Genomic DNA, 22,474 nt, shown 5'->3' on the forward strand with positions numbered 1-22,474 from the left:
TATCACTTCCCATATTATTTTATATTGTAATAATTTTGTATATTACATTTGATCTGTTGTTTTTCTCTATTATGTCTTCTTTGCTTTTTCTAAAATTTCATTTGGTATTTAGGAAGGTTTATCTTTATGTTCAGTAGTTTTCTTTGTATATAAACCCTTTATAATGCCTGTGGGATCTGTTGCTGTATAGCACATTACCCCAAAATTAGTAGCTTCAGACACTGAATATTTGTTTTCTGACAGTTTCTATAGGTCAGGAATCTAGATGTGGCTTAGCTGGTGCCTCCTACTCAGGATTCCTCACGTCTCCCCGTCAGGCTGTTGTCCAGGACTGTAGAGATCTCAAGGCTCAGCTGGGGCTGGCAAGTCTGCCTTCGAGCTCATTCCCATGGTGGTTGGCAGGCCTCCGAAGACCTGCTTCCAAGCTCTTTCATGTCATTGCTGTCAGGCCTGGACTCCTCACCACATTGGCCTCTCTGTAGGCTTCCTGAGTGTTCCCACCATGCGGCAGCTGGTGATCCAAGGGAGAGAGCCAGACAGTGCCCAGAGGGGATCAAGTCTCTTTCTACCTGGTCTCAGAAATGGCATCCCATCCTTGTGCCGTGTTCTATTTGTTAGAATACCTCAGTACAGCCCACACTCAGGGGGAGGGGGTTACACACATACGGAAATGCTCGGAGACGAGGGTCATTGGCTGCCATCATAGAGGCTTTCTACCACGAGGCCCTTACTCTTCCTTTATTCTATCTGGCTCAACAGTTTGACTCCTACCTATTACTTACGCAATTGTTAATGATCTTATTCTACTTTCAGCTTTCCTTCTCTTTTTTCCTTTCATTTTAAAATTGCATACTTTCTACTTTGTCAGAAAATATGTTTAAATTCTGTTCCTCTCGTCATGTCCTCAACTTCATTTTAATCTCAGCCCTACAATTAAATACGTGAAATGCTCACTGTCGGTGCTCTGCTGAAGTTCATCTGTCATCCTCAAGCCTTATGCTTATTCCGTTTGAAGGGTGTCTTGAGAGAGAATGGTCAAATAAACAGGTAAAGTAGAAAACTACGAAGTATATTTATTGAGCAGTGTTCATTTGTTTATCTGGGGAAGATAAAAGTGCCAAAATGTGGGAACTGCTTGTAACTCCATGTCTTCCTGGAGCTTAGTCTAGAATCACTTGGTTTGTCTAAAAGGGATCCTAGACTTTGGGATAAAACCAAGTCTAGACTAGTAACAGGGAATACGTACTAATTACGCGGTTGTTCCAAGAATTTGATGTATTTTTGAAGATCAGTATTTTCTAACCCTTCCTGTATTTAAGAAAACTTTAAAAAATGTGACCAGAATTCAGGAATTAACTGTATTTATTCTAAAACTTTTTTTCACTTTCAGGTGAGCAAAGGAAATAACTAAAAATGGCGAGTAGAAGACTTGAGGAATCCATGGGGGCTGTTCAGATGGGGTTAGTCAGAATGCTCAAAGGATTCCGAAGCAAGGTGTTGCCCCCTCTGAGTCCAAAGGTGGTCACAGAAGAGGAAGTAAACCGAATGGTAATGTATTAGAGAATTTCAGTGTGAAGTCCGTCATGCAGTCTCCTCAAGAGAATGACTGTTGCTACTTGGCATTCTCAGAATATCAAACGGAGAATTACTAACCGATAATATCAATTTAGTTAACATGGTAGGTTGCTGCAGAGCATAGACACCTCGTAAAGCCTGAGAAGTTTTTGAAATTATCTACATCAAAGTGGAGGCTTGAATTGCTTAAGTTAATCAGTTGAAGTGAGACTATGCAAGCAAATTATTAAAGTTTTCTAAGTATTTGGTTGAACCCTATGGGACTGTCATTTGTATAGTTCAATAACAGTCAAATATCAAAATTTCATAGGGTTTAACCTAAATAATCTATCAACTGTTGGTTGGCAAGAGTTATTTTTGCTTGTATATATGTAGAACATAGAGCATTAATATAATGACTATATGGTATCTAGGAAAAATACATAATTTTTTTGTCATTTAAAATAAAAAATATTTATATTTTTAATGAATTATAATGATTTGGTGAGAATTGAATTATAAACTACATACTATAGAAAATATCAATAACAATTTACAGCGTTAGCGGTAGTATTCACTACATTTTAGAAACTAGTCTCAAGTTACATTCCAATTAGAAAAATAAAATTTATCATGATTCTCTTTTATGGTGGTTATTATTTCATATTTAAAGCAACTCGACTTTTGCTTTTAAGACTTCGTTATTTTTATTTAAATCACAACAAAGCTGATACCTCTTAACATTTTAGTATTCTAATCTGGGTTCTAATCAAGAAGAATTTAAAACAACAAACTGGAGGCTATGGTAGAAATATGCCTTTGTTTAAATAGATTCAACCACAGAAATTAATATTGTAGGGAATATGAAGAGCAACAATTTTAACCCAAGGTTAAGTGAATCAGCTAAATTATACACCTCGGAATGTTTTTAAAACATTGATTATGTTGCCGCCAAAGATCACAATCTCCTTGCATATAACATAGACACTGGAACAATGTGAACATTCCAGAACAATAATAAGTAAATAATAGTGATTGGTCCTGGGTTATTTAAATGATTTTATTTACATGATAGGTTACATTTTCTTTCTTATGACATTAGAAAGTGTTAAAGCATTTTGTGTTCTTGTTTGGTTTGTGAATATGCCTGGCTGCTGGACCTGACGATTAGCTTAGAGCTCTTTCAAAGCAAGGTCTACAGCACTTTTGTGATTTCTAAACAATTCAGACTCAATCCTAAGCAGTGTAGTCAGACTTTCTAGACCCTTGACATTTTATCATATCTCTTTAACCTGGTCTAACATGATAGGTAGACACCCAAAAGCTTTGCTTGTGTGTTGTAACTTCAATTGAGGAATAGAAGTATTTCAAACTCCTTAGCTCTGAAGCCCAAAGTGATTTTAGAAACTTACAAGTTTTATGCTTAGATGCTTCTTCTGAGCATAAATATTAAGCTCTTTGGAGAAGTTCCTGTGCAATTTCTTGACCCCTTCCCCCACCCCCTGGGTTCCTTTGTGTGATTCCTTCAAAATCATCAGGAAACAGCAACCACGTGTCATTTCAAATTAGTGCACAAAGAGCTCAAAAGTGCACGTGTGCTTCTCTTGTATTATTTAGTTACCTTAAATATTTTATAAGAGAACTTAGTGCCATTCCAGAATTATCCTGAAAGCTGAAAACACAAATTATTCATTGCTGGCACTTATGAAAACACTTTTTCAGTAAAACCATTTATGAACCTTTGGCTCTTGTTGTTTTAAATCCTAGCTGACGCCCTCGGAGTTCCTGAAGGAAATGTCCCTCACCACAGAGCAGAGACTGGCTAACACACGTTTGATGTGCCGGCCGCAGATCATCGAACTTTTAGACATGGGGGAGACAACGCATCAAAAGGTAGCTGCTTTCTGCCATACCTCCATAGAAAATAGGCCCTGGAATAATGTGAACGTTCTTGAGCAACAGTAACTAAGTCCTAGTTATTGTTTCTGGGCTGACTAATCCTTTACAGAGTTTTTGTTTTTAACATTCTTTTTCTACCTCTGTTGGTCTTGCTGTCTGTGATTTGATATGGAGAGAATTACAATTAATACAATAAGTAAAAATAACTTGTGACTAGTCACACTTCTTTCTTAGCTACTTCTGGACACTATTGTTTACAGATTAGAAGTACTTCCAAGAATGACATTTGCCAAGTCCAATTAAATTATCTTCTTAGCGCAAGAAATCCCTCCTTACCTGAGCTGTCATCACGAGGAAGGAAGAAGGCGGAATTGTTTATTAAAGTAGGCATTTGCTGTCTGTTCTGGCTCATTTCCCATAACAAATATACCCTTTTAGTCACTAAAGAATAGTTACTTTAACACGTTTCTATATTCTAATGTAAATCACATATTCTAGGTTTTAGGAGCATATGATTATAAATAAGGTCTTATTTCCTACTTTTTAATTAGTTTCTTGAAATATGCCCTTCAGTTTTTATGCACAAATTATGGTGTGAACGTCCGTCAGTTGAACTGCTGGCGCTTAGCCTCCTCTCAAAGGGTTCCCCGGCCATTCCTGGGAGTTTTCCGAGTTGTTTCCCACGTGATGGATGAATCCCTGAAGCTCTTTTGCTCTCAGTGCAATATTGCCTCCCCTGTCTAGGATACGCATAAACTTTGCTCTTCCTCTGAGTGCCGCTAGATCTGGTTATTCGTTGTTTCTTCTCTTCCCCATATCCGCCCTCGAACTTGAGGGCAGGGAACAGAGCTTTGCCCACAGCTGATTTATCCTACTTAAGGCTATTTGCTCCTTCCCCATAGCTTAGCTAAGACCAGACTGTGCGTGTTTTTCTGTGTGTACTGCTGTGTGTGTGTTCTAATGTACTTTGACTCCCGCCATGAAGGATGAGGAAATCGGCATACTTTCTACACCTCATCTTCTCTCCTCTGTCTTCTCTCAGCTCAGCTGCTTATTTTTACTTTATTTTCTGGAGTTTCTTTTGTCTCTTAGTTGGGTGACAGTCACCCTCTACTAATTTCTTCAAGAAAAGCTTATGGAAACTATATTTCCTTGGTTCATATGTTGGGTAATATTTACCTATTGCCTTTATACTGAACTGCAGATTTGTCAGGTATAAAATTCTTGGTCACTTTTCACCATAAGAACTTTGCAGGCATTTTCCTCACTGCTGTCCAGCTTTAAATAATGGTCTGCAGAACTATGAAGCCAGCTTGATTTTACTCACCATAGAGACTTTAATCTTTTAGCTTGTATGCCCAAAGACTGTATATGCTTAGTTAATGTCCACTGATTTTATTAGGATGTAACTAAATTTTTCCTGAGACACCATGCACCTTTATTTTATTTCTAGAAGGCTTTCTTGAATTCATTCATGCCATTTGTGGTCTTTTCTTTAGGAATATCAATTGTGAACATGTTGGACCTTCTTTGTCTGTCCTTCAACATGTTGTATTTCCTCTCTAATCCGTTTTTAGCTTTCTGTTCATTTCCATTTCATTGTAATTACGTACATCAGGCTATCCTCTGTGTCCTTTACTTTGAGTTTTGTGTGTGTGTTTATCTTAAAATTCATTCTTTAGCGTGACCAGTTCAGCATACCTGGTTGTCTCACAGCATTTGATGCAGTTAGTGTCTCTATTTAGTACCATTTTATTCACTTGTATCTCAGATACCACACTCCTTTGGTTTTCTTCCTACTTCACTGGTTGCTTTTCTAAATTTTATATATTGGATCTTTCTCCTCTTGCTGGTCATTAAATGTTGGGGCTCCCTAGCTCTTGATCCTTGAACCTCTTCTTTCTCTTCTGAATTTACTCCTTAGGTGACCCCTTCTAGGAACAAGGCTTTAAATTCCACTTTTTAATAATTATTTTCATAATTCTATCTCTTGCTGTAGACTATACCCTAAACTCTGGATCATATATTCAGTTCAATGTATGATTGGCAGCTCAAAGTTAACATATTTAAGATCCAATTTTTGCATTCCGTTCCTTCCCTAAAGATGTAATTTTTCCTCTTTTGTTTCTTCCCTCTGGTGTATAGTATCCCCATTTATCTATTTTCTCAGGCCAAAAACCTTGGAGTCTCTGGTTCCTCTCTTTTTCTCACATCTTGTATGGAATCCAATGACAAGTGCTGTAAACTCTGCCTTCACAAATATCAAACCACTTTAATCAAACCACTTCTCACCACCTCGACCACCACCATCCCAGTTCAAGCCACTATTATCTAGACTACTGAAATAGCCTCCCTGTTTCCGTCTCATCTCCCCATCATCAATTCTCCACAAAGAAGTAAGAGTGATTTTAAAAGATGTAAAGTAGGGGGCCAACCCAGTGGCATAGTGGTTAAGTTTACATGCTCTGCTTCAGTGGCCCAGGGTTTCAGGCTTCAGATGCTGGGTCCAGACCTACACACGGCTCATCAAGCCATGCTGTGATGGTGTCCCACATACAAAATAGAGGAAGACTGGCGCAGCTGTTAGCTCAGGGACAATCTCCCTCAAGCAAAAAGAGGAAGATTGGCAACAGATGTTAGCTTAGGGTCAATCTTCCTCATCAAAAAATAGAAAAAATTTATAAATTCGAACATGTTCCTTCCATGTTTAAAACCACCCAGTAGCTTCCTATTACCCTCATAGTTATAGGGTCCTGCCTCATCTGATCCCGCCTCCCTAATGGACCTCTTTTCCTTCTACTCTTCCCCAGCTCATTCTCTTCTCACTGAACTCCCCTCTTGCTGCTTTTCAAACATTCAAAGATAATTCCTACCTCAGGGCCTTTGCACTTGCTATTCCTTCTAATTGGAATGCTATTCTCTCAGATCTTTGCATGACTTGCTTTAGATCTCTACTTAGGTGTCATTTCCTCAGAGAGGCCATCTGTTGATTATCTATTGAAAAGAGCAACCATCCGCATTCACTCTGTTTTCTTGTCCTGTTTTGGTTTTCTCCATAGCCTTATCATTGCCTGATCGTGTATTATTTTTTTATCTGTTTCCCCAAGAATGTCAGCTTCATGAGAGCAAGGGCTATGTTGGCTTCATTCACTGTGTTTGCTCAACATATGGAAAATGTTGGAAACTCAGCTAGTATTTATTGAGTGAACATATGTACGTTTTTATTGCTTATATTCTCCCTGGGCTCTTGAATATTTGCTTTACGCTCTCTGATTTTTTTTCCATTATGTTCTTTGAGTTTCTGGTGAAATGGTGCGGTTAAGATTTTCATGGCAAGACTTTTCTGTTAACTATTCTCCATTTGCCACTTTCTTTATTCCTTTTCTTTTTTTTTTCTTAAGTACTTTTGTGTGGATCCTGGCTCGATTTATCATTGCAATTATTATCACCACTTGTCTTTGACAGAAAGACGCGATCTGTTTATAGACCGTCAATGCTGAGGCAGGGCCTGGGTGGTGTCCTGGACCAGCAGGAATTCTCCAGGATTCTCAGTGCAGCTCTTTATGAAAGAGGATTGTGTGTGACTGTGGGGATTCCTAGGATTCAGAGTCCCCCTCTTCTAGCCTGCCTCGTGACAGACCGCTTCCTATTAATATGTGTATTTGTGTTTCCCAAGTCAGCCTTGCCTTCCCCACTATTTCCTGGTGTGAGATGGCATCCAGGGAATTTCTTGTTGCCGTCCCTGTTATTCCAAACAAGCAGTTGGTGGTTTTGCCTCTCAGGATGTGCCGCCTGCCTTGGAGAGCTGTATAACGCAAGCCTCACCTGAAATCTGAAGTTGCAGACATTCTTGCTGGGCATCTTCTCTCGACTCTGCTTATTTATTGCAGGAGGGTGGGCAAGGGAGCTCAAGCTGCCAGTTACAACCTACGCAGAGTCCATCTCATATTTTAAGTGTCATTTAAGCAAAAATCCATCGTTTCCTCCTGCACTAGAGGGGCTTCTTTGTCCTATATCCAGTGTCCGTATATGCAAAGGTCTGTTTCTGGACTTTTTCATGCCATTGGTCAGTTTGCTTATCCGTCTCCAAACCACTGTGTTTTCGTTGCTATATATATATAAGCCTTTATAAGGCTTTCTAAAAAAAGTTTTAAGTCTTTCTCTCTAGTAGAGCAAAATGCTTTGTTCTTTAAAGATATTTTCTCTTATTAATTTTCAAACGTATCTTGGCTAATTTTGGTTCTTTGCATTCCCATGCACATTTTAGAATCAATTTATCAAGCAGAGAGATATTGGTTGAGATTGCATTGTCTGTAAATTAATTTAGGAAGAATTGATATCCTTATGATATTGGTTCTTCAAATCCATGGACATATCGTCTCTCTCCATTTCTTGAAGTCTTCTTTAATTTCTCTCAGTGAAGTTTTATAGTTTCCCCATAGAAATCTTTTGCATAGCTGTTGTTCTGTTTATTCTCAGATGTTTTTTATTTTTGTTGCAATGTTATCTAATGTGATTTTCCCTCTTTTTAAAATTCTGTTATATTTATTGAGGAGTAATTTGTAATAGTATCTATTTAAAAATTTTTTTATTAACTACTGCTACATAATATCCAGCAACCTTGCTAAAATTCTCATAGTAATTCTAATAATTTATCTATGGATTTATTTGGATTGTCTATGCAAATACTTATTATCTTAGAATAATGGCAGTTTTATTTCTTTCTTTCCAATCTTAATTTAAAAAAATTAGTAGACAATTTTTTAGAGAAGTTTTAGGTTTATATAAAAACTGATGGAAAGCACAGAGAGCTCCCACATGCCTCATCTCCCTGCACCACACAGTTTCCCCTGTTATTTACATCTTGTATTAGTGTGGTATTGTTTTTACAATTGATGAACCAATATTGATACATTATTATTAATTATAGTCCATAGTTTACCTTGGGGTTCACTCTGTGTTATACTTTCTATAGTAGGCTTTGACAGATGTATAATGACGTGTATCCACGGTTACTGTATCATATAGAATAGTTCCACTGCCCTAAAAATTGCATGTTCCACCTATTTATCTCTCTCTCCCTTTGCCTGAGCCACTGACAAACACTGGCACTGATTTTTGTTGTCTGCATCATTTTGCCGTTTCCAGAATGTCGTATATCTGGAATCAGACAGTATGTGTCCTTTTCAGATTGGCTTTCTTTCAGTTAGCAATATGCTTTTAAGGTTCTTTTCGATCTTAATTTTTTATGTATTTCACTTGCGTCTCTGAATTTACTACTAGTTCCAATAGAATGCTGAGTAAAAGTTATGATCAAAAGTATCCTTGTCTTATTTGCTAGAGTAAAAGAAAAAAAAAAATCTCAATATTTTACCAATAAATACAATGTTGTTGTTTTCTTTGAGAAGATCTAGATACTCTTTGATTAAGGAAGTTACCTGCTTCTCCTAGTTTGCTAGGAGGTTTTTCTTTTATTGTTGTGAACAGATATTTAATTTTATCAAATGTTTTCTGCATCTATTGAGATGATTATAATTATTTTATCCTTTATTCTTTTTTTGTCAAAAGTATATTTTTAAATAAAATTTTTAGTGAATTTACATATGTGTATGTGTGTATTATGAGCACACAGCTTGATGAATTTTGACGACGTAAACATGCTCGTATAACTACCACTCAGATCAGAGAATGTAGAATATAACTTCACGAGCCTTCTAGGAGCCTTCTTGTGCTTGTTTCCCAGTTATTACCTCCCCCTTCTTTCCAAAAGAACTGCTAATCATGGGTTAGTTTTTCCTTTATTTGACCTTTATATAAGTGGAATACCGCAGTATGTGCTTTTTAATTTCTGGCTAATTTTATTCAATATTACGTATTTGAAATTTATTTATGTTGTGTTTAGCAGTAGTTCATTCATTTTCATTGCTGTGTAGTATTCCATTGATGACTATACCACAATTTGTTTATCTGTTTGACTGTTGATGAGCACTTGGTTTTTTCCACATTTTGACCATTATAAATGATGTCGTTATAGACACTCCTGTATCTTGAATGCACATGTACACATTTCTATTGGGCATATAAACAAAGTGGAATATACATGAAAGTGGAATTTCTAGCTTATAGGCTATGCCTGTGTTTCACTTTGGTAGGTAATTGCCAGTTTTCTAAAGTGTTTGCACCTATTTACACTCCCACTAGCTGTGTGTGAGAATTCCAGTTGCACCACGTCTTTGCTAGTAGGTAATATTGTCCCTCTCTTTAATTTAAATCATTCCATTGGGTGTGTAGTGCTGTCACACACTGGTTTACTTTGCAATTTCTTGATTTCTGATGAGGTTGAGCACCTTTTCATATGTTTATTAGCCATTTGGATATCTTTTATAAACTGCATGTTTATGTTTTTTGTCCATTTCTTACTGATTTGTAAAAGTTCTTCATGTATTCTAGAGACTAGCCCTTTATCAATTATTTGTATTGCAAATAATCTTCTCCCGTTCTTTGTTTCTTTTTCATTCCCTAAAGGGTATCTTTTGATGAACATACATTTTAAATTTCAATATGATTTGATTTACCAATCTTTTAATTTATGTTGTGTATTTTCTGTGTCCTATTAAAGAAAGTTTTGCGTTGTTCAACATCATAGAGACATTCCTCTTGGTTTTCTTCTGAAAACTTTGTTGTGTTACCTTTCACATTGAGAGATTTGATGCACTTGGAATGGTGTGCAATAGGGGTTAAATTAAGTGTCTGTATATTTAAGGATTTGTTTCTGAGCTTTCTAACTTGTTACATTTGTTTTTATGATAAATCTTGTGCTAATATCCAACAGTTTGAATTACAATGATAAGTAACAGTATATGATACATAATAATATGATTATAATGTCTTGCTACTTGGTAGAGCGAGTTCTTGCTCACCTGTCTTGTTCTTCAAATGCATCTTGTCTATTCTGGATCCTTTGCTTTTTCATATAAATTTTATAATCAGCCTTTCAATTTCCAAGAAAATTTCTGCTGGAATTTTTTTTCATTGGATTGCATTACATTTTAGATCAATTTGGAGAGTATTTGATATCCTTAATATATTGAGTCTTTTAATTCATGAACATGGTATATTCCTGTATTTATGTAGGTCTTCTTTAATTCTGCTCAATAATATTTTGTAGTTTTTTTCAATAAAGTTCTTGTACATCTCTCACTGGATTTATTCCTATGTATTTTATGTTTGGGGATTCTATTTTAAATGGTGTGTTTATAAATTTCGTTTCCTAAATGTTCATTTCTAGTACATTGAAATATAATTTTTTTTTATTTTTTTGTTTTATGGGTTTTTTTTTTGTGAGGAAGATTGGCCTTGAGCTAACATCTGTTGCCAATCTTCCTCTTTTTGCTTGAGGAAGATTGTCACTGAGCTAACATCTGTGCCAGTCTTCCTCTATTTTATGTGGGACACCGCCACAGCATGGCTTGATGAGCGGTGCTAGGTCCATGCCCAGGAGCCAAACCCGTGAATCCCGGGCTGCTGAAGTGGAGTGTGTGAACCTAACCACTATGCCACCAGTCTGGCCCTGGAATATAATTGATTTTTGTATGTTGACCTTGTACTCAGTGACCTTGATAAATCACTTAGTAATTCTAATAGTTTATCTATAGATTATTTTGAATTTTCTAAATAAACATTTTTTTCTTTTTGGGAAAATGATAATTTTGTTTCTTCTTGATCAATTTCTAATGTTAGAACAACCTTGAATTTCTGAGATAAGCCCAATTGGGTCATGATGTGTTATCCTTTTTATATATTGCGAGTTTCAGTTTGCTAATGTTTTGTCTCTCTGTCTGTTTCCTTTTTTAATTTATGGTTCATGAGTAAGATTGGCCTATAGTTTTCCTTTCTCTTACTGTCTTTCTTAGGTATATGAAAGTGATACTAACGTCATCAATTGAGTTGAGAGATGTTTAATTTTTTGTTTTTCTTCCCTTTGGGAGAGTTTCTATAATATTTAAGTTGTATCTTCTTTAAATGTTTGCTAGAATTTGCTTGTAAAGATATTTGGGCCAGGGTTTTCTCTATGAAAGGTTTTTACCCAGAAATTCAATTTCTCTAGTAGTTACAGAACTCTTTGTATTTTCTATTTCTTTTTGTACTTATTTTGATAAATTGTATCTTCCTAGGAATTTGTACATTTTATCACATTTACTGACATAATATCCAATTATTATCTTTTTACTTAGTTCAGCTTCTTTTTACTTAGTTCAGCTTCTGTAGTAATGTCCCTATGTTCATTCTTTATTTTGGCTCTTTGTGCCTTCTGTCTTATTTTCTTAATCAGATTCACTAGATATTTTATCAATGTTCTTAGTCTTTTTAAAGACTCAACTTTTGGCTTTGTTGATTTTATAGTAAGTATAGTTATTTTCTATTTCATTAATTTCTTCTATTGTTTTGTTACATCATTTTTTCATTTGTTTGGGTTTTTATTTGTTTTTTATGTTTGCTATTGTTTTTCTAAATTATTGAGATGAATACTTACATCTTCAGTTTCCAAACTGTGTGCTAAGGTGCCCCACGGTGCAACCATGACAGGGCATCATGGGGAATTCTAAATTTTTAAGAAAACATGGCAATACTCAAAACCTGTTGGGCTCTACACAAGCCACTAGCTTGAGGTCATTCATAGTCTCAACATTAGATCATACTGTCTTGTTAGCTCTTCAGTGCCGCCAAGCAGATATTTGTTGATATAGGTTTTCTTGTTATTATCATAGGGGAATTGGTTCAAATTACCTTATTCCCAATTACTGAAAATGGAAGTTTGAGTTGGTGTTCTAATTAGCCTATGTTTTTAAAACTGAGAACCAAAATTCCTACTTCCTTTTGTGTTAAAGAAGTTGATGACAATAACCTTAGTGTTAATATCCATAAGTCTGTGTGGTACTTTCTTACCTTCCCCAGTCATTTCTGCCACTGTGTGACTATAAGATTAATTTGCTCTTTCAACTCCAGTTTTCAGGAACTGACCTGGATCAGGCATTATTCCAGCCCTTTCCGTCAGAAATTGTATTCCAGAACTATACTCCCTGTGAAGTCTATGAAGTTCCACTGGTTTTGAGGAACAATGACAAAGTGAGTATATTTGCTGAGACAGCTGTACCTTCATGGATATATAAGAAAGGATTAAATAAAATGGGATCCTTTAGGATCTTAGATAAGTTCCTTAATTTGATAGACCTAGGAAAATAAATGAAAACATGCGCTTTGACCATAAGCTTAATGAAAAGAGACTATGTTGGTTTGTTGCTATATGTTCAGTCCCAGGGCAGTGCCCAACAAATGGTAAACTCCCAATTGTGTGCACTGACATTTTGTTGAATAAAGGATTGGCTTGATGAATGTCATGAAGTTCTCATATGTGACCACTTGGGCTGGGTTTTCATTTAAGACACGGCAACTGCTATTCATCTTTGTATACTCTGCCTCCGAGCCATCAGTTCCCCTACTGAAAGCATAAAGTCTACTCATGCGAATTACAGTTGTTGAGCCAATGCATTTATATTCGGCAAATTGTTTTTCTTTTTTTAAACTTCAACAGAATGGAGATCCCTGTCCCCCTTTTCTCCCTTCTCTCTTCTACCTCAGATAGCCTTCAGAGTTTGTCTACAGACAGTTTTGGATGGCTTCTCCCACTGTCTCTACCTTATCTCTTTGTGGTTGCAACTGAGAATTTCTTCTCCATTTTTATGCCTTTTTCTTAAGAGATAAATTAGGGTTTATTTCAAGAAAAGATATTAAGTGCCGGGAGATATCCTTGACATCTAACAATAATGAAAGAAAGAGTAATGCGGGAGGTCAGCATGAGGCACAGTTAGTGTGAAAAGTAATCAGATGAGGAGGAAGGCATCTGAGAGATGCTAAACTTCAGGTGTAAAGACAAGTAGGAATACTTACAGGAATCCAAGAACGTGGAGACAAAAAATTCTAGCTATAAGAAAAAAGGGAAGATAAGTGAAGACTATGCAAGAATTCAAGGCAAATGGGAAGACTTGCAGTTACATTCAGTCCTGTAGCTCGTTAAAGGAATCAGTGATGCCTTTCAGAGATCAACGGGGTGATTGAATGACAGCAAGGTCAGACTCTGGAGAAAATGGTGTATTTAGTTCTTTGCTGCAAGAGTGTTGGCGAGAGAAGCTCATGGGACAGAAGCTAAAAGAGTAGGCAGAGAGAAGAAAAAGAATCGAAGGTGCTCAGAATTATGTCCCTAGACCTAAGGAAGAGATACATGACGTAGACGCTAGGACTCTCCTTTCATGGAGGGCTGCCAGCCGATTCAGTTTCTCACTTCTAGGTCACTTTTTCCCTTTCTCCATTGCTTTCTGACTCTTGCTCAGATAGTTTTAGGCTCTTAAAGATGGAGAGGAGCTAGTGCAGAGAGGAAGTACTAATTTAGCTACTCCTCTCCAGCCCTAAATGAGAAGTGAGTGTCGGTGGGTTTATATGAGCAAGTAAAGGGTATGGGGCGTGTTTAAATTTTGTCTGCCAAAGGGTACTCAGTTCTCATGGGTAACCCAACACCTACTTGGTAAGATGCTGCTAGAGTGTAGCACCCTGTGAAAGGAGGGGTCCCAGTTCAGAGCGAGTCCAGCTACCAAGGAGCAGAGAGATTTCTCTCGGCTACACGGGCTTGGTCTTGAGTGAGTTACTCCCAGGACCCGTGTACTAGGTGGTTGACGCAAGCCTTCTTCTCTACTTCCCTAGTTCATGGACTTGTAAGGACCACTGGGACAGATTTGGGGTACTGAGAAATGCTTTCTGTGCCATTCACCTTTTATTTGCTTTCTCACTGGCATGGAATGCAAAAGAGAGAGCCTGTTTGGCCATTATTTCTCTGTCTCTCTCACACACCCCGGGTGAGAGTATGCCATGAACACTCTGTAAGCAGCAGCACAATTCTACTTCGGGTACAATTGTAGGCACCCAGACTCCAGAGTCAGACTAATCTGGGTTCCGAGTCCATTTGAGCTGTCTCCTAGTTACAGACCTTAGGCAAGTCACTTCACTTCTTCAGGCTTTGGGGATGATAATAGTAACCATTTCGGTATGTTGTTTGGAATATTAAATGAGATAATGAATGTAAGGTATTCAGCTCAGTGCCTGTCGTGTAGTAAGCACTAAACCAATATTATTGTTATTATTACTATTAGTGTTGATGGTGTTTTCCTTTCTAGTTTTTAATCCATAATGCTACTCTTGCCAAAATTATTCCCAGCAAGCTTACATAGTATCATTGAGCACATCATAAGGGCCACTGCACATTTCCCTTCCCAGCAAAGCCACTTCTGTTCCTATCAGATTTGCACACATCCCTTCCTTACCTCCCCACTCTCTAGCCTTAGGATCTGTCTGAATTCTGTGCATTTCGTCTTCCCTTCCCCATCTGAGTTTCAGCTTTGAGAGGTTGTGGGAGTTCTTTTTTCCTTGTTTTTCACCCGAGACTGCTAGGTTATACTTAGCTATAGTTAACTTCCTTTTGCCCCCTTTGAATCTTTAAAAAAACAATCCTCTCCCTTTCCTTATGTGCCTAGAACGTCCACCCTGACCACCCCCATTCTTCTCACAATTGCATTTCTTTTCTTGTGTGGGCTATCTGAGATAGAGACATGTGCTCTGGGTGAGGCAGGCAGAGAAGAAGAATGACTTTAAAGGAATGACACTGTTTGAAGCTGGGCTGACACTGGCCTTGGGGACAGTGTCCTGCTCTCTTTGTTCTTGCTTCCCAGTGGTGTTTACCCAGGATAACCTCATAGAGAGGAAGGGTGGAGTTAGGCCAGGACTTGACTCCCGACACCATTGCTTGGTGAAGCTGTATCACTTAGCGCAGGTGTCTGTTTCTTCCTCTGTAGAACGGGAGTCAGAATGAAGCTCAGCGGCTGAGATGAGGGTTAAGTGGCACAGCATGTTCAGTGTGGATGGTCCCTAGCAGGAGTGCAGTCAGTGTGGTTTCTTCTCTCAGGGCAGTTCTCAAATGTTGGGAAATCTGGCTTCCCTCTGCTGTGTGGGTGGGGTTTTAGATGACTAAGCAGTTAGTCTTTGAAGATAGTCACATTTAAGTAATAAAATCAGCAAAGACTTGCAATAACAATACAAATGAGTAATAATAATCATCTTAATAAAAATTAAAGCTAAAATGCATGGAATGCCTCCTCTGTGTGAGGCCCTGGGATAAAGGTAGGTACTGTCATCTCCTTTTACAGTTGAGGAAATTGAAGTTCAGCTCTGACCACAGTGACATGGCTAGTAAGTAGCAGACGGAGATTTGGGGTTTAACTACGAAGATTGTACTTTTTCTTCCGCTTTTTCACATGCACAGTGTCCATCCTTGTGTGTTTTTCTTGCAGATTCCAAGGATGGTGAAAGTTGTTGAGCAAAGTTCACCTTACTTTAAAGTAATCAGCCCCAAAGATAGCGGCCACAAAGTAGCTCCGGGAGTGCCATCCATATTCCGAATCCTCTTCACTCCAGAGGAGAACAAGGTAACAACGCTGGCAAGAAATTGCTTGAATGCTTGCCACTGGCAGTGTACAATTCTGGACATTCACGGAGGAGGGGGTGGTGGCCGTGGTGGTGGTTTGATGGTGGTGGTTGTGTTTTTGATGGTGTTGGTGTTGATGGTGTTATCATTGTCATTGGTGGTGGTGAGAGGAGTGATAGGGATGGGTGAGAGGAGGGGATGGTGCACCCTGGGAATGAGGAAAGAATTGTCAAACAGTGCTGAGGGTTTATATGAGCTGTAAGTAGCCAGGGTATAAAGAAAAGTAATCATTCTGGGTGCTCCCCCAACACCTGCCTCAGCATATTTCTATTTGACTATACAGCTAGAGGGACACCGAAAAGGTAAATAGTGTGGTCTAGTTCGCAATGAGCTGAGACAAAGAATAAAGATTATGGCTTCTTGAAGTGTGGGATCCTAGTTGGTTACATCCCTCTTCCCCAGTTTCTAACTAGTTTAGGAAACAGACCCAAGATCCAAATAATGATCACAGTTTTTGTCTCATTGATGGCAAAGAATATGGCCAGGACCTGAGGCCGAGACAGGGCCTCCTCCTGCTCCCCAGTGACTGGCAGATCACCAGTCTTTGGTGAAGGACTGACCTAATAGATAGTTCTCCCCAAGGCCGAGTGGAGAGCTGGAGCTGAGTGCAGAGACCTGCCCGGCCTGCTCAACCCTGTCTGCTGAGGCAGGCTAGAAAGAGCCCAAGTCAAAAAAGGAGCCTATTTCCCCTCAACACCACTATCGCCGTGGGAATCTAGCCCATTCTCAGGTTCTCCTCAGTTGTAGAAATTCCAGTTGCTCCTGGAAGCAGGGACCAGCTAAGGGGGACTGAGGGCGGAGGCCTCCTCCCAGCCCTTCTCCAAGAGCATAAAATTGTGTGTTGAGTTCTCCTCCACATAGGCCAAAATGGGGACTCATGGGAGGAGGAAAGGGCATGATTGAATGAGTGAAGACCAAAAAACAAGACTGAAATAGGCACAACAAAATATCAGGTTATATATAATGTTAATAGTGTGCGTGCTCATCTGTATTTTGCCATTATAGTTGGAATCAGCAGAGCATAATGGAGACAGAGAGAATTAGCTTTGATTCCCTGCTTCTCCATCACTAATACTGATTAGCTGCTGCGAATGTCATTACCAGTATTCCCACTGCTATTGCTACTGTTCCTACTTTTCTGGAGAGCAGGGATGGAGAATTGAATGTGGTCTGCCAAGCGTGTACCGCTGTAGCGAGTGGTTAGAAATTCCATTTTAATACACTGCTGTTATTATTTTTCCACTTTGTGGTATTACTATTTATGTCTTGGGTTGTGTTTATGGGCCTATAATTTTGTTTGGGGTACTACTGAAATAAAGGAAAAGATGAATAGCCCCAGAAGTAGTGCTTTTTATTATATATTGTTGAAGTCCTTGTTTCTTCTCGAGACTCTATATCTGAATACTATCTGTGAAGAGAACAGTACCTGGATTTTGTTTGGGTGTCAAATTCCTACACTGTCATTTCTGTAGGAAGCTGGTCATGAGTCTTTGCTGGATTTGAGGAGTTGACTTTCCTTAATTTTTTCTGTGCTGGAGAAAGTAAGTCTTCCATTGGATAAGTATTGTTGTCCCTGCAGGTAGTCTGGCTGAGAAAGGGAAACATGGAACTTTGTGAGGAGGTGGAATGTTCTAGATCATAATTGGTGTGTGGGTTATATGGGTGAATTCATTTGTCAAATTTGTACATTTAATATTTTTATGCTTTCTAACATATCTAAATTTTACTGTACAGAACTATAAAAATATAATAATAACAATAGGGGGAATAGATGGAGCTATAGATGAAGCCATATGACAAAATGTTAATAATTGTTGAATCTGGGTAATGGGTACCTGGGTTTTTTACAGTATTCTGTTTTCTTGTATATATTTTAAATTTTCCCTAATCAAAAGCTAGAAGAAAAGAGAGATTTTATTACTACTTGTATGTACAGCAAATAAATAATTGAAATGTATTTTAGTATGTTTGTATTTGCTTTATAAATATGAAATGCTAACATGCCCATTGAGGATTATTACTTGGCTAAATATTGTGGCTGCTTATCTTACTCCTAGTTTTTTTATTCCCTCTTACCACTCCATTTCACCCACATTGCATGTCTTTCAGGGAGCCCCTCATTTAAAAAATTAAGTTAAATGTTGTTTTACTGTTTCCTCTTCTAAGTATTTGAAAGTTGTCAAAGGCAACGTGCAAGTATGAGGAGACAGAGAGTGTGAATAATGGCCACCTGTGAGAAATGTAACTATCCAGATTTGGATACATTAAGATTGTGCACTGGATTTGGGCTCTAAGCTATAATATAATTTACAGAATTCGTTTTTCGAAGGACTCAGTGATGTCTTCTTTTGCTGACTGTCCGAGACTGATGGTGGGTATCTGGGGAAGCTCCTGCTGCTGGTTTTGGTGGCCTTCTACTGCACGGATCCTATGACACTTGCACCATCAGCAGGGCCTCACTCTCGGTAGATTTTCCAGTCATCTGGGCCTCTACATTTGCTCTTACTGTGGGAAAGCCGACAAGGCCGTGCGCAGAATGACCAGCTGGGGTTTGTGGTGCTGCCTTTAGTGCTGCTCCAGAATGTGGCAGAGGAGTAACTAGAGCCTGATTTATTTTAGGAAAAATGGAAGTCAATCTTTTCACAGTGTCACTTAGTATTCAGTTGGCCAAATTGATAGCCAACGACATATGTATTTTTCCTCCTTATCCCCTGCTGATCTGAACACGCTCCATTCCCATTTACCCTCCTCGAATCTGGAAGGCAAGATATGTAAATTGCAGCATGCCACAGCTTAACAAGCTGTCCCCTTTCAACTGGGTTTTCAGCACCCATGTATATTAGCATGTCAAAGATGATAATGCAGTTTACATTTTTTTCTGTCGTCTGTTAATCTGGCTTCCCAGGGATTTATCTTGTTAAGAATGCGAAATACCCAGATAACAGGTGCGGCAAATTCACTTTGGCTTTCCTTATCTCTTCTTCTCACACAGACTTTTAAAATAAATGACTGGATATGTTTTTAACCTAATAATCCTAGGGTACGTGTCATCTATGGTAGAAATATAATAGTCAATGTTATCATAACACTATAAAATTCTTGAGCCTGGCATTTTTCTTGACCTCTTAAATTTGTATCTTTACTATTAAAAAGGATATGAAAAATATTAGGCTTTCATAGGAGAGCAAAACTGGGTACTTCCTTGGACTTAAGAAAGCATATATTTACTATAGTGTTGTCATGTGGAAATGGCAGCAGTGGTTTGAAGAAAATATGAAGTGATGCAATTTTATTACTCATTTATGCTTTAAGAAAATATCTAATTTGCTGTCAAAGTAATTTTCCTGATTTGTAACTACGAAATTTAAAAATCGTGACCCAAGAAGAGTAGGGAAATGTTAACATATATTATGTTGTCTAGGTGTACAGCAGTAATGAACTATATTGCCAGCGTTTTGAAGTCAAGTGCGGCTATCATAAAATTTTCCGCAATCAACAATTTTTGTTGGCAAGGATAATTATAGGGATTTTATTTTCTTCCTGCTTGGAATTCGCCCTCCCTAGCTCTGTCTGGGTCACCCCGGGAACCCCAGTGCCTATCACAGTGCCTGACACACAGGAAGTGTGCAGTAAATATTTGTATATGAGATAAGTAAGTGAAAATTAATATCAAAAAAATAGAGAGGAGTTTCTTTACCTTGAGGATGGCCTGCAGATGATAAAAGCAAAAGCATATAGAAAGGGTTCAAATATCTTTTTGCACCGTGAATGTATTAGATGTTAGCTTTCTCTCTTGTCATTTCAACCAGAAGAAAGATGGCTAAGTCCTCTCCAAGAAGAGTGTTTCTCTCCATTTTGTGTCGCATCTTCAGTGAGTCATGTCGCTACTTTTCAGCTTCCCGGACTTGATAAACATCATTTTATAATACGGCTAACAAGGATGTTGAGAATTCTCTTTATGAAGAACTCTTGATAGTTTAGTTCCCAAATAAAGATATGAAAAATGAATAATATTCTTTCATTCACTCTGTGTCAGGCCCAGTTCTATGAGTGAGGATGTCAGGATCCCTTGGAGAACAGAACAAGCTTTGGCCTTCATGGGGTTTATGTTCCACAATGAATAAACAAACAAATATATAATTTAATGTCAGATATTGACATGATGGAGAATGGAGAGTAGTGGGGCTCTTGTTTCCTTCCAGTAGGAGGATCAGGGACGACTTCTCTGATGAGGTGACATTTGGGCAGAGAACTAAATTAAGCCATGCAAATATCAGAGGGAAGATATTTGTCTGGGAGAGGGAACAGCAAGTTCAAAGGCCCTGTGACTGAAACATGCTTGGCAACAGGCTCGAGGAAGTGCAAGAAGGCCAGTGTGGCTAGAGCAGAGGAAGCTGCTGGAAGCAGGGTAGGAGATGAGTTGGCAAAGGGTGAGAACATAAAGGGTCTTAGAAGTCATGCAAAGTAGGATAGGAAGCCACCATAAAGTGTTTAAAATATTTTTACTGTGGAAGCTTTCACCCGTAGGTAAAAGTAGAGAGAACAGTATAGTGAACTGTCATCACCCAGATTTTCAAGCTTTCAGCGCATGACCAATCTTGCTTCACCCATCTGGCCCCCTGCCCCAGAGGATTTTTGAAGCAAGTCCCGTAGTTAACGTGACCACAATACCATTATCACACCTAAAAAATGACAATAACTCCTTAGTATCATCACATATCTGGCCACTATTCAGATCTCCCCAGTTGAGTCATACGTATATATTTTTAAGTTGGTTTGCTTAAATCAGGATCAAAATAAGGTGCTGATTGCATCCCCATCAGATTCTGTAGAATGGTCCTCTGTCCTTTCTATTTCTTATAAATTGGTGGTTAGATCTAGAGGCTTGATTAGATTCATGTTTAATTTCTTTTGGCAAGAATTCTTAGGTGATGTGGTACTTCCTATTTCATCACATCAAGAGGCACAAAATGTCTGTTACGTTTTGTTTTGTTTTTGTAATGATTCAGTGAAGATCCTGAGGTACATTCGTACGGGAAAGAGAGGTGCTTGATCCTTTCCCTTTATCTACCCTGGCAGGTTTTGATTAGGAATGACACATCTGGCTTACACTTTAGGATCACTCTGGTTGTTGCGTAGAGAATAGACTGAAGGAGGTGTGAGGCATAATGGCTAGCTGCCTACCCTTGACATCCGTCTTCTCTTTCCTCATTCATAAGAGAATCACAAATTTTGATTGGACTCATTGCTGCCTGAAATAAAAGATTGCATTTCTCAGCCTCCTTTGCAGCTACCCGTGTCTCAACGTTGGCCAATGAGATGTGAGCAGGATTTCTAAGGCCTGTACTTGACGAGAGCTGACACAATGGGGAGGTGCTCTGTTTTGCCCTTCGGCCTTCTCCTTCTGGCCTGCAGCTTGGCTGTGAGAGATAGCTGGCATCCCAGGAATCACTCTGCCTCCTGAGGTGACATTGAGGATGGATGCTGTGTGCTAGAATGGTAGGGCAGGGATTTAGGAATTTGAGTCTCTGGTGACACTGTGGATACCAGCCTGGCCCACTGACTTCTGGACTTCCTTATGGGAGAGAAATAAACTTCTATCTGTCTAGTTTAAGCTGGTCTTATTTTGTTCTGTTCCCTGTTAAACGTAGCAGAACTGAACTCTGATGAATACAGGGACACCAGGCTATTGCAATAGTTCAGGCACAAGATGAGGATGATTTAGACTAAGGTGGCGACAGTGAAGGTGATAAGAAGGAGGTGGATTAAGGATATATATTTTGATGGTAGAGCTCTCACACTTTGCTGATAGATTAGATAAAGGGTGTAAGAAAGAAAGGAGTCTAGTTTGACTCATGGTATCTTGGCCAGCAGCTGACCAAATGGTGGCACCATTTCCTGCAATAGGGAACAGTGGAAGAAAAGCAGGTTTGTGAGGCTGGGTGGGGGTAAGGTAGGGAATCAGGGGCTCTGTTTTTTATATGTTAAATTTGAACTTCCCTTTAGTCATCCAAGTGGAAATATCAAGTAAGCAGTTGGGTGCAATTATCTGTGGTAAAAGGGAGATGTTGGGGCTAGAGACAAGTATTTGAAAATCCTAAGTGTAAAGATGGTACTTTCTACCAAGTGGTGGATGAGATGATGTTGGGAGCGAGTGTAGACAGAGGTTGGGAAGAGGAAGACTTGTCAACAGAGGATGAACTAAGAGGGGTAGTTGTGAAGTGGGGGGGAAGCCAGGAGATTGCAGTGCTCTGGAATCTGAATGGATGAAGTATTTCAAAAGGGAGGGAGAGCTCAATTGTGTCCAAAGCTATGAAAAGTGGAATAAAATAACGATGTAGAATTAGCCATTGGCTTGGCAAAGTCACTAGTGAGCTTGGCAAGAAGAGTTTCTGTGGGACGTTGGGTTCTGAAACCTGATGGGGTTGGTTG

At 38.7% G+C, this 22,474-nt stretch overlaps 1 protein-coding gene across 4 annotated transcripts in view; it reads left to right on the forward strand.

The window, feature by feature from the left end:
* Positions 1–22,474, forward strand: part of HYDIN (HYDIN axonemal central pair apparatus protein) — a 338,461-nt gene that overhangs the window by 30,245 nt on the left and 285,742 nt on the right. For all 4 annotated transcript variants that reach the window (XM_070500558.1, XM_044761259.2, XM_070500554.1 and 1 more), the window contains exons 2-5: positions 1,391–1,548; positions 3,322–3,447; positions 12,460–12,579; positions 15,849–15,983. In XM_070500558.1, the coding sequence (XP_070356659.1) occupies positions 1,414–1,548; positions 3,322–3,447; positions 12,460–12,579; positions 15,849–15,983 (516 nt within the window). In that variant the 5' untranslated portion in view covers positions 1,391–1,413. The remainder of the gene's footprint in view (positions 1–1,390; positions 1,549–3,321; positions 3,448–12,459; positions 12,580–15,848; positions 15,984–22,474) is intronic.

Source organism: Equus asinus, chromosome 28, assembly GCF_041296235.1.
Source record: "Equus asinus isolate D_3611 breed Donkey chromosome 28, EquAss-T2T_v2, whole genome shotgun sequence".
NCBI lineage: Eukaryota > Metazoa > Chordata > Mammalia > Perissodactyla > Equidae > Equus > Equus asinus.